This window comes from Saccopteryx bilineata, chromosome 3, assembly GCF_036850765.1.
Source record: "Saccopteryx bilineata isolate mSacBil1 chromosome 3, mSacBil1_pri_phased_curated, whole genome shotgun sequence".
Classification (NCBI taxonomy): domain Eukaryota; kingdom Metazoa; phylum Chordata; class Mammalia; order Chiroptera; family Emballonuridae; genus Saccopteryx; species Saccopteryx bilineata.
The window spans coordinates 270047779-270073312 of record NC_089492.1 but is presented as its reverse complement, the minus strand read 5'-3'; the positions used below and the strand labels follow the sequence as shown (position 1 = coordinate 270073312).

The window sequence follows — 25534 nt, the reverse complement described above, 5'->3', positions numbered from 1 at the left end:
TCCTGACCCCTGCTCTAGAAGCTAGAAGAGGCGGGGAATGGATTGTGCCCTACAGCCTCCAGACAGCTTGATTTTCACCCAGTGACACCCATGTTGAACTTATGTACGATAATAAACTGGTATTAAGACATGAAAGCTGTGGTAATTTATGACAGCAATAGGAACCAGATACATTTCCCGTGGAAGCTTCCTCCAACCAGTTGGTCTCCTCCCTCCACAGCGTGGCTCATGCTGTTGCCCCTGTCCAGGATCACTTCGCTGCTGGGCTCCTATTGACGGTTGCCTTTCACATAACACTGCCCTCACTATTGACCACTTGCCATCAGCATTCATCCTTCGGCCTGCCCATCCTGTGGCTCCCCTATAGACCATATAAGCTCCTTATAGGCAATGTCTGTGTTATCTTTTCCTCTGGACTCCACGACCAGAAGTAGTTCACAGAAGTTTGCACAATGGACCTGGGGCATTCTTATGTAGGACCCCTGGTTCTGAGTCCCTAGCTGCATCAGAATCACATGGGGACCTCTACAAAACTCCCAATGCTACCAAATCACTGCAGAGGACAGGAGACAGCCACCCATGCATTATTGGGGGAACATTTCCAAGAATTAGAACATGAAAAGAATCAGGGAATTGAAGAGTGAGTAGAATATGTTGCCATTTGTATAGAAAGAAGGAAAAAACAAATATTTATATAATTTTTAAAAAGAATTGACTATTTTTGGAAAGATATATAAAATAAGAAAACATAACCTGCTGCCACTTTCTGAATTCTCTACCATATATACATATTACCTGTTCACAAAGGTAAGTAAACTTTTAAGAATTCAAAAATATCAATTCTGGTGTATCTCCAGAAAGGATCCGGGGTGCCCCAGGTGGGGCACAGGAATCTCTTTCTAAGTACTGTCTGCCAGTTCAAGTCAGGAACTGAATTGTCAGGAAGAGGGGAGAGCCCAGAAGCAAAGAATATTTTGGAAGCATAAATTGAAAACATAATCAGAAAAATAAAATAGAAAGCTCTACAAGGGAATGGGAAGCCCTGGGAACCCACCGATTCAGTCCCACCTCTGTATTTTATGTACCAGGAGAGAGGGAGAACCCTGCCCAAAGCTATGCAGATAGTTAGAGGCACCAGGCCAGTGCCCCAGGAATGTTAGATATTGACAATGACATTGACTCTCAACCCCTGCCCACCCTCATGCAGGAACACTGCTGACTCACAGGGCAGGAGGACGGGAAGATAGAGAAGAAAACACCATCTTTAATCAACCCATCTGCACAGAAACCAGGGGAACATGCCCTGCCTTGCAAGGTCCGAGTGAGAACTTGGTCCTTTTGCAAAAACTGTCTTATAAAAAAACAAAAGGCTTCAAAGCACCAGTGGCTAAACCCCTTGAGTAGAAAGGGGGTTGGGAGAGTAGAGGTGAGATGACAGCTGGCTGGGGGTGGGAGAAGGGAGGGTTGGAGGCAAGTGTTGGCCAAGTGGAGGGGCAGCAGCCAGGCCTAAAAGGGAAATGTCCCCATCTTGAGCTGCACCCATCAGCTAACTGGACTGACCATCTGGGACCTCAGTGCTGGGGTGCTCAGAGGAATTGGGATCTTAGCTCGGGTTATTTTGGCCTTAGACAGTAGGGAATACTAGACTGGAGGGTGAAGAGCATGGAACAAAGTGGTCACCATGGACGGGCTCAGGCCTACAAATCATCTGCAATTCCCTCCAGTTCCCTGATGCCTCCTTGCCCAGAGCCACTCCTATTTCAGACTGGGAAGCTGAGACCTGATCCTCCTGCCCTTGGACTCAACAGCCAGGGCACAGATATTCTGGGATGTCTGTGGGAGAAGGTAGGGAGAATAAGCTCTCATCTCTATTTGCTCTCAAAGGATACTGGCCTTCCTGACCACCTACCACGACCCATACTCCCATTCTGCCTCTTCAGAACTCCTGGATATTGGAGTGGCCATAAACCCTAGTGATCTGTGAACAGTGGTCACCAGGCAGGTTGACCAGCCCTCTTCCACTGTTAAACCACAGGTCTTCCAACTGGTAAGATGGATGGGGCTGTCAGGGGTTGGTGGAGTTGCTGAGGGGGTAGGAGATCATGAGTGTAGCAGCTTCAGGGACCTGGAAGGGGGTATGGTGACTGAGTTGTGGATCCTCTTTCCTCGAGAGAACCTGAAATGTTTGCCAAGGGTGGGCAGAAGCAGAGTCTAGGAAGGCTTCCCTGTGGGTCAGGCTGTGTTCAGGGCTCTGGGCTCCATACGTCTGGTTCCCAACAAGAAAACAGGTATATTGCTTTAAGAGAGGTATTGGCAAGTGGGGCGGTGATGTGTAAATGTGGCGTAGATCACGGGTTCTAGAGTGTCCAAGCTGGAAAGGTGTTTGAAAATGGAATTCAGAGACCAGACACTGGGTTTTGGAGGCGGAAACTACAGAAAGTGCACTGTGTTCGAGGCCTGCCTCCACCAAAAGCCTAACTGTGTGGTCTTGAAGCAAATTGCTTCACATCTCTGGGCCTCAGTTTCTTTATCTGCAAAATGGGAATTATAATAGCCTAACCCAGGGAACTGAGAGTCAAATGAGAAAACTAGAAAGAGCTCCATCTGCTAAGGGATTATTTCAATAGTTTGAGGTGGGGAAACTGAGGACCAGAGAGGGCAAGGGCCTTGCCAGATGTCACACAGAGTCAGTGATGGAGCTGCGATTAGAACCCAGGACTCCTGTTCCTACTTCACAGTAACTTTCCCCAGAGCTGGTGAATGAGTGTGGTGAGATGGCATGAATCTGTCCATCCTGCCTTTACTCTTTGGACAGTGGACAGGATGCTGGCTGAAGGTTGAAAGGGAGAGGCTGGAGAAGGGAGGCAGGCCCCAGCGCACGCCAAGGCTAAGATAAAAAAAATACAAACCCCGAGATTCCCCTCCCTCATCCCACCCTGCCCCACCCCTGAAGTCCAGGCTGTGAAGGGCCAAGTCCAATTCTGATGCAGACCCAGATCAAGCGCGCAAGCTGCAGTAGGCCCGTCAGTCGCCAGGGGGCGCGCCTGTCATCTTGACCCGAGCTCGCGGCAGCAGCTGTCAGTCGCCACAAAGCACTCGACACCGGGGTGGGCGCGGGGCAGGAGCTACCCAGACCTGCAAGAAACAAAGGCAGGCTAGAAAAGTGGACCCCGAAAATAGGGGAGCAGAGAGATACGGCTGCTCTTTCCTCCCCTCCCCCTCTTTTCTCCCCACACTAACACCCGGGTCCCCCACCCCACCCTGCTCGGCGCCATAACCCACGTGTACAGAGGCTGCAGTTGTAAATGCGATGTCTTCTGGGGCGCCTGGTATCCGTAGGAGTCAAAGCCACCGATGAAGTCAACTGCAGAAGGGGAAGTGGCACGTGGTTAGGAATGGGCCTGTGGCAGGCAAGTTACAGGAGGCTGGGTTTTGAAAGGGAAAAATCCAGGGGCAGACCACGTCCAGGGCCTTAGGGGCGGGGCTTTGCTGCCAGATCCTGAGGTTTGAGCCTATGCCAGCGGGAACGCGGAGGACCTCGGTCAGGACCGGGCCTAGGCCCTAAGAAGTTGGAGAACTTGGGAGGGATGGGCATCCTCAAGGGAGAAGGCTCATGGGGGTGGGGGTAGAGGGCAGGACTGAACCACAGAAGGGGAGGAAAACGTGGGAGGGTGGGCGGTGCTTGAGAGGGGCCAGCCTTGTGGAGCCCTTCCAAGGGGAAGGGCCTAGGAGGGGTGGATAGGTGTGTGTATGGGGGGGGAGGGGTGCTGGGGCCGTGGACCGGGCACCTGGACGTCTGGGCCTCAGCCCAAAATGGGCTGGTTATGCAAACCCACCCTTGAGGCCTCTTCTTCACCCAATAGGGGCGGGCCCAGGGCCCCCTCCCACTGAAACAGCTCGGGCCCCTGTCCAAGGTGCTGAAGGCGTCGGTTGGCCTGCGGCCAGGCTTCCCCGCTTCCCCTGAGGTGCCGCACACTTACAGCTGTCCTCCTCCTCCAGAAACACTTTGCTCACGTAGCAGGCGAACACAAAGCCGAACAGCTGAGGGAGGAAAGAAACGGGGAAAGGAAAACTCTTCCTCCACCCTCTGCACGTCCCTACCTAACAGCACTGGAGGGACAGGGTGTGCTAGGATAAAGGCAAACCCATACTGACTGCAAGTTAATGACTGAGCCTTAAAGCCGAACATGCCTGTTCCAGTCTCCATTCTGGGAGTGCGACTCTGGACAAGTAATTCTTTTACCTCTTTGAGCCTCAGTTTCCCCAGTTGGATCTGGGCAATACCTCACTGGCTTGTTGAGAGGAAAGAGAATTATGTGACTTTGTATATGTAAAGTGCCTAGGGCAAGACTGGCCCTTCTAGAAATGGGAACTACAGTAATTCTTACTGTATTCTTATGACTCCTTTTGGTTGATATTGTCATTCCTTTTTTCTTTTTTTTTAAGTAAGGAAACAAGCTTGGAGATGGCAAGTGACGTGTCCAAGGTCACATAGTGGGTATATTGGAGATTTAAACCAGGACTGACTCATGGTAGGATGCCTCATCCTATTCATTATATGTGCTCATGGCTCTGGGCAGGTAGCTCAGTTGGTTGGAGCTTGTCCCAACATTGCACAGCAATAAACCTGCTCACTCCCTGAATGGGGAGTAGGGCAGAGGTAAAGGGAGGAGGTACAGGATACAGAAACAGAGCCAGGCAGAAGCACAGACAGGCTGGAAGACCTAGGTTCAGCCCTTCTTAACTAGAGCTAAACAAAGGGGTTTGCAGACTTCACTTTTGGGAGTGTGTGAGGTTGGGGGACAGAAGGACTCACAGCCAGGAAGATCTGCAGGGCACTGCTGAGGGCTTCAATGTAGGGATAGTCAAGCAGGCAGCCAGTGACAGAGATGACATGGTGGTCCTCCAGGGCCAGGCGGGAGTTCAGGACAGGTGTCACCAGGCAGCCTGGCCCGTTCTCCATCCACCAGGAGCGGTGCAGGGATGTGTTGAAGGTCATGATGAAGTCCCGGTCCTGGGGTTGGAGGGGCCTAGGATACTGAGCTGGGGTGGGGGAACCTTCCCCAGATCCCAGGAGACTGTATATAAAGCCTATTTCACATTTGGACTAGTATAGCAGCCTCCTTCTCTGACTTGATTTGTGGAGGGTTCGGGGGATGGCAGAAAAGGGTCTGTGCCTGCAGCTCTACATTTGGCCAGTAGGTGACACTTGATGACCACATTCTTCCATAAGCTACAGAAGGGGCCGATACTGACCCACCGGAACCCCAGAATTTTACGGCTGAAAAGAACATTAAAAGTAACCAGGTACAATTTTCCAGCCATTGGTGAAATCTTCTATACAGGTCCTTTCATGGCCCATTCAGCTTTTCCAACGCTCTCCCTATGTGTGACCCCAGGCAAATCTCTTTCCTCTTTGGTCCTCAGTCTCCCCATTTGAAATGGAGAAGAGGCTGGTCTAGATCAGAAATTTTATACATCATGGGCATCCATGTGTCCATCAATCCATTCACTCATACAGGCCCCTAACAAATACTCACTGCGTGCTGACAGGTGCCAAGCACTGAGCTGTGTAATCTCATTTATCCACTCAGCAACCAAAGGAAGATGGAATTGCTCTTATTTGAACTTACTAGATAAATAGAAAGGAACTGAAGCTCAGAGAGGGTAAGACACTTGCCCAAGGTCACACAGCTAGAAAATATTAGAGCTGGGATTTGAATCAAGTAGGGTCACACTACAAAGCCAAATGTTCTTATTCATATCTGTTGCCTTTTTAATATCTAACAATAGAAGCTGTGACCTCTGGGCTTAGTCTTCTTGAAGGTAAATACTCCTGTTTTCCTTGATGCTTTTCCATGTGACGTGGTCTGTTCAGTGATTCCCAAACAAACTCTATCTAATCTCTTTCTCTTCTGAAAAATATTGATCAGCACTGGACTCAAATCTTTGTGGTCTAAACAGTACAAAATACATGGGATTTTCAACTCTTTTGGCCTGAACATGTATAGGGCCTAAGAGTAGTTTTCTGGGCCACCAAATACTGTTGGTTCCTACTGAGCCTGTTATCAACTGGGACCCCAGCCCATCACACAGACTGATCTTCACCCTTATCTGCTCCATCATCATTTGTTTCTGAGAAGTGCAGAGGGGGCCATACAAAAATGGGGTGGGAGGTGGGAACAGATTATTTGGGTGTTTAAAGGGAGATTTCTTCAAGAGATGATGCCCCAGACCTACACCACCCTGGGAGCCTTTAGGGTGGGGTGGGAAAGCTCAGGCTCTGCCCTCTGGCTCAGCCAGGCCTGAGGCTTACCTGCGACAGCTGTCCAACCTCCAGGTAGAAACAGATGATAAATGCATTCCAGCCAACCCAAAGCACCAGCCAGGCTGCATACTAGGGAAAGCAGAGGTGGGGTCAGGGTGGGAACTAGAGCAGTGGGTTTGGGTCATGGCCATGAAGACAGAGCTAATGTTCTGAGGAGATCGTTGCAGGGGAAGGTATGGCAATACCTCATTCACGGAGCACTGAGAATAGTTTACAAATCATTTTTATACCTATTCAGTCTTTACAACAGCCCTGCCGGGAAGGCACTGTCTTCTCTCTCTCTCTCTCTCTCTCTCTCTTGTATTTTTTCATAGTTAGAAGTGGAGAGGCAGTCAAGACAGACTCCCGCATGCACCCGATCCGGATCCACCTGGCATTCCCACCAGGGAGAGATGCTCTGCCCAGCTGGGGTGCTGCTCCCTTGCGCTGGAGCCATTCTAGTGCCTGAGGCGGAGGCCATGGAGCCATCCTCAGCACCTGGGCCAACTTTGCTCCAATGGAGCTTTGGCTGCTGGAGAGGAAGAGAGAGACAGAGAGGAAGGAGAGGAGGAAGGGTGGAGAAGCAGATGGACACTTCTCCTGTGTGCCCTGACTGGGAATCAAACCCAAGACTTCCACACGCCAGGCCAACGCTCCACTGCTGAGCCAATTGGCCAGGGCCCAGCACTGTCTTCTCTTCAGAGACAAATAATTTAAGGCCTAGAGAGGGTGTTTGTTGGAGTTGTTTTTTTTTTGAAATCACACAGCTAGGAAGAGGTAGGGCTGGTACTCAAACCCAAGTCTTTGGGTAGCTACTCCTAGCCATTCAACAGAGAACATCAGCCACAGGACATGGCAAAGAGCTGGAGAGGAGCTGGCTCTTCCCATCCAAGCCCTCTGCCTACAAGTCTAGTGGCCGCCACCTGGCCGGCGTGGCTGTTTACACTGGTGTCTGGGGCTTCCTGAGAAATGGAGGGAAAGGTTCTCATATCTTGCTCAGATGAGAGAAAACACTAGAAGGGCCTTGTTCACCTGGCTACTGGGAGCTGAGCTGGTGGGAGGTGGGGAGAAACCCTTGAATGACTGCTAGTGGGTTCTGGTAGTAGCAGAACACTGCAAGTCGTTGTTATTATAGGTGTCAAGCAGTTCCGTAGTACATCTACCCAAAACCTTTTCCCTCAGGCGAGTATGTGAATGGGTCACTGAAGAAGAGCAGGGGACAAAGGTGAACTGAAAACAGTAATTTGAGAGAGACAATCAAGGACCAGGGCTTAGAAAAAGGAAGCGGGGGAAGGAACCAGGGACATAGTCCACTCTTGGGATGGCTACACATGCATTGGCTTCAAAGCCACTCTCAATCATCTTTTTATTTATTTTTTTCATTTTCTTTTTTTCTTTTTTTTAAGAGAGAGAGGAGTAGAGAGAGATGAGAAGCATCAACTTATAGTTCCATCACTTTGGTTGTTCATTGATTGCTTCTCATATGTGCCTTGACTGGGGGCTCAAGCTGAGCCAGTGACCCCTTCCTTGCTCCCGCCAGCAACCTTGGGTTCAAGCCCGAGACCATGGGGTCATGTCTATGATCCCACGCTCAAGCCAGCGACCCCGCGCTCAAGCTGGTGAGCCTGTACTCAAGACAGATGAGCCTGCACTCAAGCCACTAACCTCAGCATCCCAGATCAATGCTTTATGCATTGTGCCACCACTAGTCTGGCTCAACCATATTCTTGATGAGCACCAAGGGACAAAAGCCAAGCTTTCCTGAAGCAACCTGAGAAACTAAACAAGACAAGGCCCCTTCCTCCCACTGGCTTTCTGAGGCAGCGTGGTGATGCAGCAGGAGCCTCCACTCTGGATCTGATGCTCTAGGCCTGGCTCTGCCACTTATTAGCTATGTGACCTTAGGACGCATCGTAACCTTTCTGAGACTCACTTCCTCATCTGGAAAATGAACATGGTACAATATACCTCACAGAGTTGTCGTAAAGATCCAATAAAGCATGTGAAGCTTTGAGCAGAGTGCCTGACACATGATAGGTACCCACACTAAATGATATATGTTAATGTTTGGATTTTCCCTAGGAAATTCTTTAGGGAAAATACCTTGTCTCTGCTGAACTAAGAAGCATTGGGATTTGGGCATTCATACCAACATGGCTGGAGGCAGGACAGAGCAGGGGATGGGTGCCCAAGGTGGGGGGCAGTTCTGGCTGGAGGAGTGGGGGGAGATAGGTGGGGGTGCGGAGGAGGGCTTGGCTGGGGAGGGGCCAAGTGAGCCATACCAGAATGAGGTACCGGGAACGGTACTGCACTGTGCCAAAGATGCCCAGGATGACCGCCATGATGTGCAGGAAGTTGGCCAAGATAGGAGCCCACTGGTAGCCCAGGAAGTCAAAGATCTGCCGCTCCAGTGCAGCCACCTGTGGGGAAAAAAACAGACTGAAGCCACAGCCACCTCCTAAAAGGAAAGGACGGGGACTCCTCCTTGACCTTGTGGAAGAGGTGACATCAGTTATTATGGTGATGAGGCATTATGGCCTCATTGTGCACAAATCTTAGGTCCATCCCAGCCCTGCACTACCAAAGGGATGCTGGGATGTGGGGGCGAGTCTGTGGAGAACAGAGCCCTGATTATGACTTCTGGGGTGGGCTGCAGGGAGATGGGAGCCAGGGTTCAGAGCACCTGCCTCTTTGCCAAGAGGCCCTCCCCACTTGCACTTTCCTTATTGAGGGCTCTCAGTTGGTGGGGTCAGGATACAGACTCCTCCCCCAGCCTGGCCCAAGGGCTGAGCCCTGGCTCTGGGGGCCCCAGGGAAGCCCCTGGGTCTGAGTCATCTCTTCTAAGGCCCTACCTGGAGGTTGCCCTGGACTACAGGATTCATGGGCCACAAGAAAGTGATTTTTTTTACTCCCTTTCCCTGAGGGAGCTGTAGTAGATTGCAAAATTAGCGTCAAATTCTTCTTGCTATTTCCATACAGTGCCCTCCCACACTAACTCTGTGCTTGGTCATGTGACTTGCTTTGTCCAGTGAGACTTAAGCAAATGCAAAGCAAGCAAAGGCTTGAAAAATGCTTGTGTACTAGAGCTTGTTCACTTGCTACACTTGCAACACAGAGAGGGCCTTGTGAGAGAGCCCGAGCTGACCTGCTGGAGAGTGAGAGGCCAGATGGAGGGCACCGAGGCACCCCAGCTAATGGCCAGCAACCATCAGAGTGAGGCGTACTTGCTCATTCCGACGCCAGCCAACCCAGCAGCTGACCAGACATGTAGCCCAGACCAGAAGATAGTCTCAGCTGGTCCACAGAATCATGAGCTGAATCAAATGGTTCTTTTAAACTACTCTATTTTGAAGTGATTCGTTCTGCAGCAAAAGCTATGATACAGGACACAACCACCACTCCCATTTCAGTAGCCCCTCGTTCAATTTTTCAGCTCATACAATTAGGAACAGAAGTGCCAAGGGTGCTTATCAATATAGATATAAAATATTTTTATTTATTCACTTTAGAGGAGAGAGAGACAGACAGAGAAGGGAAAGAGATGCGAGGAGGAGCAGGAAGCATCAACTCCCATATGTGCCTTGACCAGGCAAGCCTGGGGTTTTGAACTGGCAACCTGTGTTCCCAGGTCAATGCTTTATCCACTGCACCACCACAGGTCAGGATGGTGCTTATCAATATTGATTGACCAGCCTGACCAGGCGGTGGCGCAGTGGATAGAGCGTCAGACTGGGAATCGGAAGATCCAGGTTCGAGACCCCGAGGTCGCCAGCTTGAGCGTGGACTCATCTGGTTTGAGCAAAAATTTACCAGCTTGGACCCAAAGTCGCTGGCTCAAGCAAGGGGTTACTCGGTCTGCTGAAGGCCTATGGTCAAGGCACATTTGAGAAAGCAATCAGTGAACAACTAAGGTGTTGCAATGCGCAACAAGAAACTAATGATTGATGCTTCTCATCTCTCTGTTCCTGTCTGTCTGTCCCTGTCTATCCCTCACTCTCTCTCTCTGTCTCTGTAAAAAAATAAAATAAAATAAATAAAAATATTGATTGACCAACACCCCTTCTTTTGGTGACAGAACCCATCTCTTTGTTTTGGAAGCTGCCTCCCAGACACTCAGTCCATGTGGGTTGAGTGGGGCTGGGCCCACTTCTAACTTCCATAGTGGGCTTGTGACCTAGGCCTAACCAAATAACCCCAAACAGTCATCTGTTCAGGGACTCACGCTCACTGTGTGCCCTACTCCTGAGTCACCAGAGCTAAAGGGACAGAGAGAGAGAGAGAGTGAGGAAGGAAGATGAACAAGCAGGGAGAGTGTTCCTGGTGACATTGGTTTAGGTCTGAGGATCCAGCAAGACTTAAAACTAACTGTCCCTCCCTATACTTGGGATTTCTGTCACTTGCAACCAAGAGTCCTGACTAGAGTAGAAGGGGAGAAAAGAGGGTCTGGCTGGAGAGAGGGAAGATTCTGATAAAGTGGAGAGATCCCAGAAGCTTTTTTCCTGGCAGGGAGGCAGGAAGAGGTAGAGCTGATGCTACCACACAGATGGCAAGGCTGGGCAGAGACCCAGGAAGCTGCGGGCTCAACCCTGGCACCCACCCACCTGGCGCCAGCCTGCCTCTGATTGGTGACGCCCCTCTGAGGGCTCTGCAGATTGTAAAGTGCATTCCAAGTTCATCTCTCACTTGCTACTCCTTGGCAGAAAGACAGGGCTGAGATCATTACCTCAGTTTGGAGAAAGAGACCACGGGGGAAGTGACTTGCCCAAGGTCACACAGCAGGTTGGTGGCAGAGCCAGGCAACCATTCTACCTTTCTCTGCCACCTGTCTCATCTTGGCACCAACACACAACCTTTACTAGTTGGCAGTGGCCTGGGAGTTAAAAGGCATGGCTCTGATTGAGATTCTGACACTGACTACAGGTGACCTTGGGTAGGCCACCTTCTTGCTGGGTCTCCTGCTTCTCTTCTATACATACAGGCCACTGGACTATATTTACCCTAAGGGCCCTTCTGGGTTTGACTCCAATGGCCTGCTGATCTTGGCGGAGAAACTCCCCAGGCTGCTCCCCCCACCGCCAAAAGCCCCTGCATCACTTCTTTTCTCCTTTCCACCCTGACTCTGCTAGGCTTTAGGGATCCCTGGTGGTTTGGGGTCCAGCTTGATACTCTCAACTCAGCTGGCACCTGGTCCTGGCAAGGAGGTTGACATCAGAGGAGAGAGGGCTGTCAAAGAGTTGCCCAGGCTCATAGTGTAGCTGGGAGACACCCTGCCTGGACGTGCCTACCTAGATAACATGACATAACCCCCACCCCCACCCCGGCCCTGCTCAACTCTCTTCTGTGTTCTCAGGGACCTCACTGATAGAGTGAGCAGCAAGAAATAGTCCCCCCACCAAGAAAAAAAGAAGAAGAAGCTTTGGTGTCACTAAAGCTCATGTTCAAATAGCAGCTCTGCTGTGTGACTTAGGGCAAATTACTTACCCTCTCAGATTATTTCTTCAACTACAAATAGAAAAGATAATCCTCCCCTGAGAAGTTGTTGTGAGGATATGGAAACATCACATAAGCTAACAGACAATTAAACTTAATAAATAGTGGTTAATTAGTAGAAGACTTAATAGTTTGAAGCTTCTTAGTTTGGTATTGAAGGTTTGCTAGGGTCAGGCTCAATCTTTTGTTCCAGGTCAACTCCTGCCCGCAAGTGGTTGAAATAACATACCTTCATTTATTTCCTTTTTCCTATATCCAAATCTTCCTTGGTCTTTAAAATAACAGCCTAATTCACTCCTTTTCTAGTAAGACTTGACTGTCACAATCTCTCTTTCCACTGAATATGGAGCAACAGCTGTTCTTGTCACTCTCAGCCATCCCTCCATCTCCACACACAGCACCCGCTCTCTCATTTTTCTACACCCCATGCACATCCATTTATCCATCCTTCCGACATCTGACACGCCCTCATCCATCCAGGATCCATGTTATTTAATCACAGAACTTTTAGTCTGTGTCAGGCCCTGTGCTAGCATTGGGATGCAGATGTGACTAAGTTGTGGTCTCTGCCCTTTGGGAACTCAGAGCCTCGCAGAAGAGATGGATGGAAAATCGAACAGTTACAAACCAGCATAGTCAGCATTATAACCCAGGCTCAAATAATGCCATCTCTTCCTCCAGTGGTAAGTGCAGAGATACCGTACTACCCCATGTATAAGATGCCTCTTAATTTTGGGGCCCAAAATTTGAAAAAAGGACAAGTGTGAAAAAGCAGGAAATGCAATCACTGTATAAGATGTATTCAGTTTTTAAACCCTAAATTTATCAGAAAATGGGTGCATCTTATACATGGGGAAATAAGGTAGATTCAAATATATAAATATATATATACTTAATATATCTATTTAATATATCTATTTAATATAATATATTTAATATATATATTTAAAATTGAGATTCATTGTCTTATAAATATTCAAATATTCCAAAACTCCTGCTTGTGCTGCAGTAGTGTGCGGTTAATTAACAAATACAGATACGAACAAAATATGAGGACTATCTTTCTCATCTGGTCACACCAACTTAGAAACAATATCTGAGGGCTGTGATGATTGTAAACTGTAACCGGCATTGGTGAGCCTTTTTTACTTCGATGAGAGGAACAGTGTGGAGACAACAGAAACCAGCTCCTACGCAAATAGTTCAAGTGCATGTGTATTGAGAGACAAAACCGACTTTGGGGGTATTTTTATCTAGTCAGCCTGCAAGTCAAGTCAAGCTAACTTCTTGAGTCTCTCTCCTGAGTGGGCTGGTGCAGAAACTTCTGTGGGCAACAGATACAGCCTCCTCCCTGGGCTTCTGGCAGAAGGAGGCTGGCCACCACCCCTGTCGAGTGCCTTTATTAAAAATATAAATCTGGCCCTGGCTGGTTGGCTCAGTGGTAGAGCGTCGGCCTGGCGTGTGGGAGTCCTGGGTTCAATTCCTGGCCAGGGCACACAGGAGAAGCGCCCATCTGCTTCTCCACCCCTTCCCCTCTCCTTCCTCTCTGTCTCTCTCTTCCCCTCCCGCAGCCAAGGCTCCATTGGAGCGAGGTTGGCCTGGGCGCTGAGAATGGCTCTGTGGCCCCTGCCTCAGGCGCTAGAATGGCTCTGATTGTGGCAGAGCAACGCCCCAGATGGGCAGAGCATCGCCCCCTGGTAGGCATGCCAGGTGGATCCCAGTTGGGCACATGCGGGAGTCTGTCTGACTGCCTCCCCATTTCCAACTTCAGAAAAAAAAAATGAGAGTCTGGGGTAATCCCTGTGGTCTCTGAGTCTAAAAAATCCCCAGACAAGCAGTATCCCAGACAAGCAGTATCCCAGACAAGCAGGATAGGTCCCCAGGACATAGTCCCAGAGTGACAGATGAGAACAAGCCTTTCTGGATCTGACCCACAGAGTAGCCCCACACACCTGCCCAACAGTTCTCTCTACCCTTAATCTCCACAAGGTTTTGTGCTGCTTCCTCTCATCCAGCCACCCTGTCCCCTTTCCACGAGTGTCCATATAGCCTCAGGTCCTTCCTTGAAGGGTCCCCCGCCTAACCCCTTACATGTTGTACCCAAGAGCGCTACCTTATCTGCACTCTTCTTAAATGACTCTGTTTCTCTTATCTTACTCCATGTTCCTCAGGCCCGAAGGTGAGGTTGACATCCTCTGGGGTCCCCAAGCTGCTCGTAGAACTGTGTAGCCCTGTGGCTATGGCAGCCTCTTCCATTGCTCGCCTCCTCATTCACTGGCCTCCGGGTCTTGCCCCTTCTTTAAAAGTGAGTCACATCCACAAATCATTCTGGCTGACTTTGACATCTGGGGCCACATCATCCAGACTCCCAACCTCTAAGTCTTGTGAACTCCTCTCCCCTGACCTTTCCCTCCATTCCTCCTCATCCACCATCACCCTTTGGATTGTGTTATCAACTGTAACTGCCCTGCCTCCAAAGTCACCAACTCAACAGCCCCACTCAGACCCCCCAGCTGCCTTCCCAACACCCCTCACAGTGGTGAGCCCCGTCTGGTGCATCAGGTCCCAGCCCCCCCTTCTACTCTACCCCATTCCCCAGTTCACATCCCAACTTGGCCTGCGGGGCTCCCATGATCCCTCACTTTAACATCAGCTTTGCCTGCAACCCAGACTCACACTCCTCTGCCTTTTCATCACACGTGTCAGGAAAAGCCCACACCTAGCTACATCCAGGGAATAGTTTTTTCTGCTTGCAAAGCAGCCAAGCACCACTGGAGGAGGTCACTCCAGGAAGGTAGGATGGGTCCACTGTAGACCTGTAATTGTTGGCCTCACAAGGTGCCCGGATGCTGTCCCACACCCGACTGGGCTTCTCCGGGGAACTCACTCTCCCCAGGGACTGTTTCAGATCTTCTCACTGTCCTCAACTCTCTTGGGAGGACCTGTCTCCTACTCCCCAACCTGCTATATTAGAGGCACTGACCCTCCTCCTACCCAAGGCCAATTCCTCCTCCTGCACTCCGAACTCCATCATGTGTCTACTCAGGTGCTCAAAACATCCATGGTCACTTCTCTCCTGTAAACTCAATCTCTCCCTGCCCAGGATCCTTTCCACTGGCTCCTAAACATGCTGAAGCCTTTCCCATTAAAAAGAAAAACATGGTACGTCACCCCTTATTGCTAATGCCTTTTCTATCTCAGCACTCTCGTTCAAAGGTCTCCATGGCCGTCCTGCCACCTGCTCCTCTGCCCACGTCCTCCTACAATCTGGTCCAGTGGTTAGGAGTAGAGCCTGGGTTAGAATCTTGGTATCACTGGTGTTTATACAACTGTTAAGGCAAGTCACTTGACCTCCCTGTGCCTCAGTTTACTCACCAACAAAATGGAAATGATTTATAATACCTTCCTCGCCTGACCAGGCAGTGGCGCAATGGATAGAGCATCGGACTGGGATGCGGAGGACCCAGGTTCGAGACCCCGAGGTTGCCAGCTTGAGCGCGGGCTCATCTGGCTTGAGCAAAAAGCTCACCAGCTTGGACCCAAGGTCGCTGGCTCGAGCAAGGGGTTACTCGGCCTGCTGAAGGCCTGTGGTCAAGGCACATATGAGAAAGCAATCAGTGAACAACTAAGGTGTCGCAACAAAAAACTGATGATTGAGGCTTCTCATTTCTCTCTGTTCCTGTCTGTCTGTCCCTATCTATCCCTCTCTCTGACTCTCTCTCTGTCCCTGAAAAAAAAAACACAAAAAACCTTCTTCATACGGCTGTGAAAAGAATCAGTATTATTGAAAATTATACTCCACGCAGAACTCCCTCCTTCCCCACCTGTTTTATTATTTCTATGGCACTTATCATCGACTACCCTCCTACCCACTCCCTATTTACTGTCCATCTCCTGCATTAGAAGGCAAACTCCACGAGAGCAGGGACTTCTGTCTGAGATGTCCCCTGCTGTACGTCTGGTGGCACGGCCATGTTGGCACACTGTAGGTGCTAAGTTAAACTCATTTCCACCCTCCTGGCCACCCCTGATTCCAGTGCGGCCCATCCTCCCGTGCACTCAGCCCGTAAATACCAAAGAACCTCAGGGCTATATCCAGCCCTTCTTCATGCTCCATTTGTCCTGGCAAATTCACGTCTACCCAAGCTTCAGTGACTACTTGTTCATGTTTCAGACTCCAGCCCCTTTAGAACCAACTACCCATTGCATGGCTCATCGTGAACTTAACACGCCCAAACCTGGACTGTTTCCAGTGTTTCTGGGCCCCATGATGTGTCCAGGCTGCATGAACTAGAAAGCTCAACTTTAAGTCCTGGTCTCTCTCCTGCTCCCTCACCTCCATGCCCCACCTGTCATCCAGTCCTGGTTCTTTGATCTGCGGAATCTCTTACACATCTGGCCACGTTTCTCCCTCCACTGCCTTCTTTCACCTGGCCATTGCAATGCCAGCCTCCCCCCAACTTCAAGGCTAACCCACCCCTCTCTTTCCAGAGTGAAGCCTCCAGGAGGCTCCCCTGCTGCCCCTCCCCCTGCCCTTAGCTCCCCACCCCCACCCGGATTATTTATTTATCGGGTAGCTACCAGCTGAGGGGGATGCAGTTGCCATGGGAACCTGCAGCCTTGAGTCAGGGCTGCCTCTGTTCTCAGTAGGATGCCCTTGTCTGTCTAGACCGCCAGCCCCAGGAGCCCAACACCAGGTGGGGGCTGGAGAGTAGGGGGCAAGGAATGAATAATGGACATGGGCCCACTGAAGCTCCAAAAAGCTGGCTGGGGGAAAGGGCAGGGAGGGAGTTGGGGTTGGGGCCTCAAAAACCCGGCAGAAGTCTCTTGTGCCCAAGCCCTTGCCAGCCTATTCTGCGAATCAACTACTTTCCTGGCCAAAATTTCAGTCAGGTTGCCACGGGTCTTAGGCACAGAAGTCAGACTGTCTGAGAAACGATGAGGCAGAGGCCTCTGAAGTTTCTGGAGAATGGTTTGATCCAGCCTGATGCTGTCTCTTTTACTGATTTTAGTTCACAGAGGCTGAGTTGGGAAGAGTTCCCTGTTTGGGATCTGGTGGGCCTGAGTTCCACCCCTAGCTCAGTCCTGGTGTGACCTTGGGCAAGTTACTCACCCTCTCTGAGCCTAGGAAAATGCCCTAAGGATCCAGACAGTGCACGAAAAGCTTTTAGCCTGGTGCCTGGTACACAGTCGGTGCTCCGTGTATGGTAACAGCCTTTTCTGCATCCCCAAACTCCAGCCCCTCCTTCTTCTAATGGGTTTCTGAGGCAGCTGACAAAATTAAACTTGACTCAGCCCCTCATCCGTGAAATGAGGGAGTGGGATTGAAGCCACAGATGGCAGAGCTGAAAGGACCCCTGGAGATCTGCTGGCCCAACCCCCTCATTAGGGAGGTGAGCAAACTGACAGCAGAAAGGCAGTGACTTGTCTAAGGACAGGGTCTTCGCACTCTCCCTGAGCTCTGCCATCTCCAGGGTCCATCTGGGGTCAATGCCATCTGAGCATGCATTGAAATAAACACCCAACAAGAGATTAAAAGGAGTACAGTCATGGAAACCAGGTAGTCTTTGTCAGGCCCAGGGAATGGGCTTTGTGGGGACTAAATTCATCGAACAAATGTTTCTTGAACACCTACTATGTGCCAGGCCCTGTGCAGGGCATGTGGCCATGAACGAGTCGTGCTTCCTCCTTCAGCAAGACAGATCCCACAGTCCTCTGGGAGCTGATGATGGGGGCTTTGCTGCCAGGTTCCCATTTACTATGTGTGGTGATGTGTGGGGACTCCTTCCTCTCCCCTAACACACACACACACACACACACACACACACACACACACACACACACACACACTTTGTCCCAGTCCTGGATGCTGCTGAAAAATGGCCAAGCAATAACCGTTAAGTGGAAAAAATAATAAATAAATATATAAGCCACAGAACAATATGATTCCATTTGTGTTAAAAAAAAAAAAAAAGCTGAAAAAGAGCATGAGAAAGACACAAAATGTGTATGACTGTAAGTGCGAAGTCGAGAGCCAGGGAAACACAGCACACGGTTCTGAGTTCTCTCAGAAGTGGCAATAGGGAGATGGGGAGACTGTTACTTTTAAATATACACTTCTGTATTTCTGAAAATTTTTTTACAACAAAGACATATTTTTTTGAAAAAAAGGTTTAAAATGTTGATTCATTGCTTAGTCCATGTCTCCAAAGACATGCTAGGAGCTCACGATCTGAGGCCCCCTCCTCCAACATGAATGTGTGTGGGCCGCTGGGTGGGTTTTCCCCTTGGGCCTCAGTGTTCCTATCTGTACCATGGGGCCTCTTAATTCTACTTCACTGTCAGCCTGGTGGTGCTGCAGCCTGCCTGCTGGCAGGGGACTGAACTTGGGGTCCTGTGACCTCTGCTGAGAGCTGATGGCCCTTTCCTCCAGAAGCTGTTCTGCCAGTCCCTGGTACGATGGCCCGTTCCCAGGTTCCACCTGAGTCACCGCAGCTCTGCTTCCCAGCTGACTAAATCCACACCCACCACCAGCCCCCTCTAGATTCTACCAGCCAAGGGTGCCCTCTCCCCACAGCCCTAGTGCCACTGAATACAAAGGTTCCCCTTTTATAGGGGGGGCTCAGAGCTGTCACCTGAATCCCCTGAAATCACACACAAAAGGTGTCAGAACCAAGATCTGAGTCCTTGTCTCTACACCCACGGCTTTTCCCACCCGCCAGCCATCTCTCCAGAGACAGGGGCGCGGGGAGGGAGAGTAAAGTGGGGCAGAGCCTATTCTGGCTCTGGGGCCTGTCGTGAGTCACCCAGCCCAGCCTTCCGTGGGCAGTGATGTAACAGCTAACATTTATTAATCTCCAATTAGTGCCAGACACTGTTCTGCGTACTTCACATCTGTTCATTCATCCATTCTACAAATAGTTCTCGAGTGCCTTTTGTGTGCTGAGTGCTGAGCAGTCAGTGGTGAGGAGACAGCCCAGCTCCTGTCCTCAAGGATGACAGTCCTGCCTGCTCTCTCCTCTGTGCGGATTCTAGGACACTGCCCCAGTCCAGACAGCAGGGGAAGCAGAAGAGGCAACGTTCTTCATAGGAAACAAAACCAATTCTTCCTTAAGGAGATTAATACTCTCTCTCACTAGGTCTAGGAATTGTAGAATCATTTATTGAGCACCTACTGTATATTACCCCTCATACTTCATACTCACAGCACATCTCTTAATCCTGCCCCACTGATAGACAAGGCCCAGAGAAGTGAAGGGGTTCGCCAGGGACACACAGAAGAGCTGAGGCTCCAACAGTCAGTTTGGGGCCACATCCTCACTCTTCCCTCCCACAGGGCTCCCTGAGACCTGACGTTTGGGAATCTCGCCCATTATAGTCTTGCTCCCCACTCCCCCAAACCCCTAGACTGCCATCTGTCTGTCCTCACCCTCCTGCTGTGGCCCAGCCCTCTACCTCAGTAGGGCCTGGGGAGCCAGGGAGCAGCTGGCCACCACCTTCAGGGTAATTAGCCCTGCGAGACCAGCTTGAAGCTGTTAAGGAGGCTCAGGACTGTCTCAGAGGGCTGATCTGGCCAGCCTGGGTCCTGTCAGGAGGCAACCACTAGGGCTTGGCCTCAGTCTCCATGGCAACTCCACTCCAGTGACTGCTGACCCATTCTGAGCTGGGAGGCTCCTCAGGCCTCTTTAGAGAAGATCTATCCCACTCACTGCATCTCTGAACTGGTAGTTTCATTAGGAAGAGGGGATTGGCAACGGTCTAATTAGCATATATAGACATTAATTTGCATAAACCCTGGGCCTAGCAGACCAGGATAATATCAAGGTCAGTCCAAAAAAAAAAAAAAAAATCAAAGGGCCCCTCCATTTCATAGGGCTTATCCCCTCATGCACCATCTGGTCCAAATCCACAGGCAGCAAAGTGGAAGGCAGCGTGGGCAGTGCCGAGGAGGGCTTTCACACCAGTGACCCTCTGTGACTCAGTCTTCTCCTCCGTAGAATGGGGATAGGACGCCTGCTTTACGGAGGTGTTGAGAGAATGGAGGATTCTTCTCCACCACTCCCAAGCACAGCCCTGCCCTGCCCTTACCAGCTCCCAGTCTCCATTCGTGGAGCTCTTTGTGTTCTGCCTGTAGGCAGACCCCTCTCACTGGCCCAGAAAAGCCAGGAGCATGGTAGAGCCTGCACCTCAGGGCTGGGTTACTATGTGCACCTCCTCCTATCAGGCCCTCCCCCCACTAACTTTTGGATTCTGGCAGGAAATGAATTGGAAACTGGAGGCCTCCTGCTTTGGCCTTTCATCCCTCTTCTTTGTAGAGCCAGGGGGTGGGCATCTGACCCACACCCACTCTAGTGCATCCTTGGGACCATGAGGGCATTTAGGGCAATGGGGGCGCTCTGGAGTCAGACTGCTTGGGTTTATCAGCCAGGTGAGCCTCAGCCTTCCCATCTGTACAATGTGGATAACGGTTTCCACAATTCCCAGAGCTGGTGTAAAAATTAAATGAGATAATATATGTCACATGCCTGACACAATAAGCGCTCCATAATGTTAACTATATATATATTATTACAGTAATGAGAAAAAAACCTGAGACCACATGGAAGATCAAGGAAGGGTTTACAGAGGAGGTGATGTTTAGATTTGGCCTTGGCCCAATTATAAGAATGAAACACTGGAAACATTCTGACTGTCCTTCAGCAGGACCCGCAATCGATGACGGCGCCTCCAAACGGTGGAACACAACGCAGCCGTTACAACGGGGTGCGAAAAGAGGGCCAAGCTGGGCGAGTGAGGGGCGGGCTGCAGAGCCTCCTGAGCAGCACAGTCCTATTTTTGTGCAAAGAAGGAAAAAGAGGGAATTATCAAATGGTTTACTCTGGAGAATAAGATTGGGGGGTGTCTTTGAGAGTCAACTAGAGATATTTTTGTAAGGTTTTACATTGAGGAGTAATACTCTTTACATGGAAACAAAATAAAGAAGAAATTAACGGGGAACAAATGAGCATGGACAAAACCCTGAGGTGTGAGCAAGGTGACCAACTGTCCTGGTTTGCCTGGGACTGGGGAGTCTTTTGGGGTGCATCACTTTAAAGCAGTGGTTCTCAAACTTTCTGAAGTTAGGGCAAATTTAAAATCCTACAAATAATTGTAGGCGCACTATAAACAAGTTTCTGAGAAATATGTTATAATAATTAAGTCAAATATTAAATAAAAAATATAAAGTCCAAGTGTGCTTTTATGGTAATTAAATGAAATAAATATGACAAAATTAAATTTATTCTGACATTAAAAAACATTTTTATGTTACATTTTTTGAGTTATGCTTTTTAGAATTCGTAGAAAAGAGGGTTAAGAAAATTTTAAAAATGACAAAAAAGTTATCTTTTTATATATAGGTACATTCTTAGTAAGATTTAGTAAATTCGGCAGGTCCCAGCCGAATGTATTAAGTTTTTTTATTCCTATGTTTATGAGAAAAATGAGCCTGATGTGTCCTAGCGATTTCTTCAATGTTTGGGCATATATTTATTTTTTATTTTATTTTTTTTTAATTTTATTTATTCATTTTTAGAGAGGAGAGAGAGAGAGAAACAGAGAGAGAGAGAGAGAGAAAGGGGAGGAGCAGGAAGCATCAACTTCCATATGTGCCTTGACCAGGCAAGCCCAGGGTTTCGAACCGGCGACCTCAGCATTTCCAGGTTGATGCTTTATCCACTGTGCCACCACAGGTCAGGCTTTGGGCATATATTTAAAAGGCAAACTCTCATTTCCTTATCAATACATTAAAAAATTCCTCTCTTTTTACTCTTAATTCTATTGTGTGCAGAAAATCCCCACCATACATATCATCTTAACTTTACACCAAACAAAGGATAGAAGAAACTTGCCTCCAGTCTTTCCGGGGAACATGGAGGGTAGTGTAAACAATCCAGCACCACAGCTTAACAGCCTTTTGCAACCTAATCAGGCAAGTGAGGTGGGAGGTTAGGCAGACTGTCAGCTTACAGCCAATTCCCCACACCTCTGTCCTCCAAAAATCTAAACTCCAAAAACCCTGTTGGTTTTTTGGCCCCCAATAGGCACATATTTCTCTGGAATACCATAGGGCGCACTTGGAAATCTCCTAGGGTGCACCAGTGCACCCTGGCACACACTTTGAGAACCACTGCTTTAAAGGATAAAATCCAAAAGTCCTAGGCAAGCTGGGACAAGTTGGTCAGCCCAGATGTGGGATAGTATGGACGACTTGGGGGTCTGGAGGTGTCTCTAAATGAATGATGTGAGGGGTAGCTGGCTGGGGAAGACTCCTGGCTGGGGCTCAGACCCAGAGCTTTATCCCACTGGCTTCTGGAAGCCAGGGGTGGTTTGAGCAGAGGGACACAGAAGCTGGGCATTTCAGCCACGATTTTCTCTGCCTGGGGGATTTGGGGGAGTGGAGGACGGACTGGAAGTGGGCCATCAGGGGGAGATGCTGAGGCTTTCCTTGCTCAGGGCCCCATTCTCCCACCTTCTTGGCAATGCTCACTCTACCTCTGCTCATATCCCCATGTCCAAATTCTTGGGGCATCCCCAGAGGCTGAGAATTCAAGCAGGCTCTGGAGTGGGCAGAGAAGGCCCAGGAAAAGGGCATCCTCTGGGGAGCATTTCAGACAGGGTTGGAGGGAAGACAATCCAGGTGGAGAAAACCCAGCAAAAGCCAGGCTCTCTCAGGAGATGCCAACTACAGACAAATGGACGTTTGGAGAAATATAAAGGTGATTAATCAGATCCCCCCATTAAGTACCACAAATGACACCATATAATTAAGCCAAAAACTCCTGGCAGAAAGCATCTTAATGGAGCAGACACTTAGGCAAGAATTAATTAAGGAGGCATTGAGAGGTTCAGGAGTGGCTATAAGGATGGAATTAGGGTGGGAAAAAGCAGAAAATAGACAAAAACAATTGGGTGTTAACATTTGCCCAGCGTGGGACTGCCGTCTGAGCCTAGTAGTTATCAGCTCATGCTCTGGCAGACCGGGGGTGGAGTCCCAGCTCTCACTTAAACACGTTGGGGTCTGGGAAAGTAATTTCCTGAAGTCTCAGTTTCCTCATCTAGAAAATGGGAATACAACTACTAATAGTACTTGGGGTTGTGTGAGGATTCAGTGAGGTCATGTGCGTGCATATAGTAAGTGCTCAGTAAATTATCATTAATTGGACAAGTCATTGTCCTTCTCTGGCATCTTAATTTCTCACTGGCAAAATGGGATAATAATGTTCTGTCTTCTTCACAGAGCAATTAGAGATCAAATAAGATCACAACCATGAAAGCAATTTATACACTCTAAAGTGCTTTTTAACTGTTATTAGGATAATTATTAAGCCTTTTGTTTCATACCAAGGTCAGATTCTTGGTGTTTGTTCCCTGAGAAGCTGTACAGTATAGTGGTTAATAGTGTCGCCAAGGAGCCAGGCTATCTGGGCTTGAATGCAACCTTTAGCACATTAGCTGTGTGACCTTCAGCAAATCACTTAACTTCCCTGTGCTTTAACTTCTCTACCTATAAAATGGGATTAATGATAACAGGACCTATCTCATGGGGTTGTTGTGAGGCCTAAATGAAGGAATATAGGGGGGTCCTTGGGTTACGACACAGTTCCATTCCTATGACAGTAACATAACCCAAATTTTGGTGTGAATGGAAGCACACCCTAGCCTAAGTCATAACCTATTCTAACACAGCTGTAAAATCATAAGCTAGAACATAAAAACACAAACATTGCGTTACTGCGTATTCTTCTGCCACATGCAATCGAACTAGTCTGCCCACATAGTCCGTAAGTATGGCGCTAATGGTGTAAGCTGAAACACGTCTCAGGTTTTTTTTAGTTTTTATGGGAGTGAGCGTCGTAAACTCAAAACATCGTATGTTGAGACTGTCATAACCTGAGCACCCCCGTATGTGTAAAATGCTCAGAACACTGCCTGGCCTAGAGCCATAGGTAAAAAGCCATGTTAGCTGTGATGATGTGACCACAGTGAAGGTCCTGGGCCTGAGTCCCCCCACCGAGGACTCATGTTCTAAAGAACAAACTACAGTTATCTTTGGTGTGCAGGCCCCTTTGTGACCAGCTAGGGCTCCCCCCACCCCACCCCACCCCCAACCCCTGGCTCTGCCCTTTCTCTCCTTATTCACCCACCAAGCATTCACGGCACCCCCTTTCACTGGGGCACAGGCAATGGACTTCAGTGTCAGTGTTGCACAAGCCCAGAGAGCGAGGACTTCCGTTGGGGACTGGCACTGAGCCTGCCCTGTACAGGCTGCCTGATGTCCTCTGCATTTACTCCTCTCAGCTCTATTATTTCCCTTTGTGGAACCGGAGGCCTAGGGAGCCAAGTAATAGACCTTAGGTCGCACAGCAGGGACAGGGCAGAGGCAGGATTCAAACACAGACCTTTGGGCTCTGAAGCCTGCCCCCCACCACTCCACATTTCCCCATTAGCTCTTCTGGTCCACAAATGGCTGCTGGGCCCCCCCAGTGTCCCCACCATGCCTGACTCCCTGACTGCTGAAACCAGCAACTCTCCCAGCGAATCTGCTAAGGACACCGATGACACTGAGATGTGTTCTGCTCAAACCCTTCATTCACTAGCCATGTGGCCTCCAGTCAGTGTCTAACCCTCAAAGCCTCAGTTTCCTCATCTACAACAAGGAAAATATGAAAACTTACCTTTTGGAATTGGTGTTAAAGGATGCAAAATATGGCACTTGGCACAGAAGGGCACCTGACAAGTGCCTTTCTTTCTTCCTTTTTCTTAAAAAATATATATATATATATATATAAATATTTTTTATTATTTATTTACTTTAGGGAGGAAGAGAGAAAGAGAGAGACAGGAACATTAATATGTTCCTGTATGAGCCCTGACTGAAGATCAAAAGGTCACCCTCTGTGCTTCAGGACAATACTCTAACCAACTGAGCCATCTGGCCAGGGCACAAATGCCATTTTTCCATCAACTCAGTCCAGTCCCCCGCCACGCCCCATGCCACTCTCCATCCGTGCTCCTGGAGACTTGGTTCTAACCTAGCTCAGCCACCCATGAGGCTTCCTCACTCCCAGCTTGCTTCCTTTGGGGAAGGTTTCTTTCATTTTCTTCTGGAGGCCTTTCTTCCCTGCTAAGGAGACAGAACAGAGTCCTTCCTGTGGCCCTTTTGCTATCTCCTGAAGCAGGGTCGCCTGACAGCTTCCTCATGGAAACCACTCATGTCAGGGCACAGTGTCCTGGACCTCAGGGCCCCTCAGAAAGCTCCCCTGAGGCTGACCTGGGCTCTCTCACGCCAGTCCAGCCTTTTCTTTTCTTTTTTTCTTTTTTAATTTTTTTTTTTTTTTCCATTTTTCTGAAGCTGGAAACGGGGAGAGACAGACAGACTCCCGCATGCGCCCGACCGGGATCCACCCGGCACGCCCACCAGGGGCGATGCTCTGCCCACCAGGGGGCGACGCTCCGCCCATCCTGGGCGTCGCCATGTTGCGACCAGAGCCACTCTAGCGCCTGAGGCAGAGGCCACAGAGCCATCCCCAGAGCCTGGGCCATCCCCGCTCCAATGGAGCCTTGGCTGCGGGAGGGGAAGAGAGAGACAGAGAGGAAAGCGCGGCGGAGGGGTGGAGAAGCAAATGGGCGCTTCTCCTGTGTGCCCTGGCCGGGAATCGAACCCGGGTCCTCCGCACGCTAGGCCGATGCTCTACC

The 25534-nt window shown here is 49.5% G+C and overlaps 1 protein-coding gene across 3 annotated transcripts in view; it reads right to left on the bottom strand.

Moving 5' to 3' along the window:
- Positions 1-836: 836 nt before the first annotated feature.
- The window catches only part of NKAIN1 (sodium/potassium transporting ATPase interacting 1), a 49844-nt gene continuing 25146 nt past the window's right edge, over positions 837-25534 (bottom strand). The window contains exons 2-7 of one of the 3 annotated variants that reach the window (XM_066269833.1): positions 8590-8727; positions 6317-6397; positions 4817-5014; positions 3981-4041; positions 3283-3364; positions 3047-3135 (exon numbers count right to left, since the gene is read on the bottom strand). In XM_066269833.1, coding sequence (XP_066125930.1) covers positions 3126-3135; positions 3283-3364; positions 3981-4041; positions 4817-5014; positions 6317-6397; positions 8590-8727 — 570 coding nt within the window. In that variant the 3' untranslated portion in view covers positions 3047-3125. Of the gene's footprint in view, positions 3136-3282; positions 3365-3980; positions 4042-4816; positions 5015-6316; positions 6398-8589; positions 8728-25534 lie in introns of all 3 variants that reach the window. The other 2 variants (XM_066269831.1, XM_066269834.1) reach the window with 2 other exon arrangements.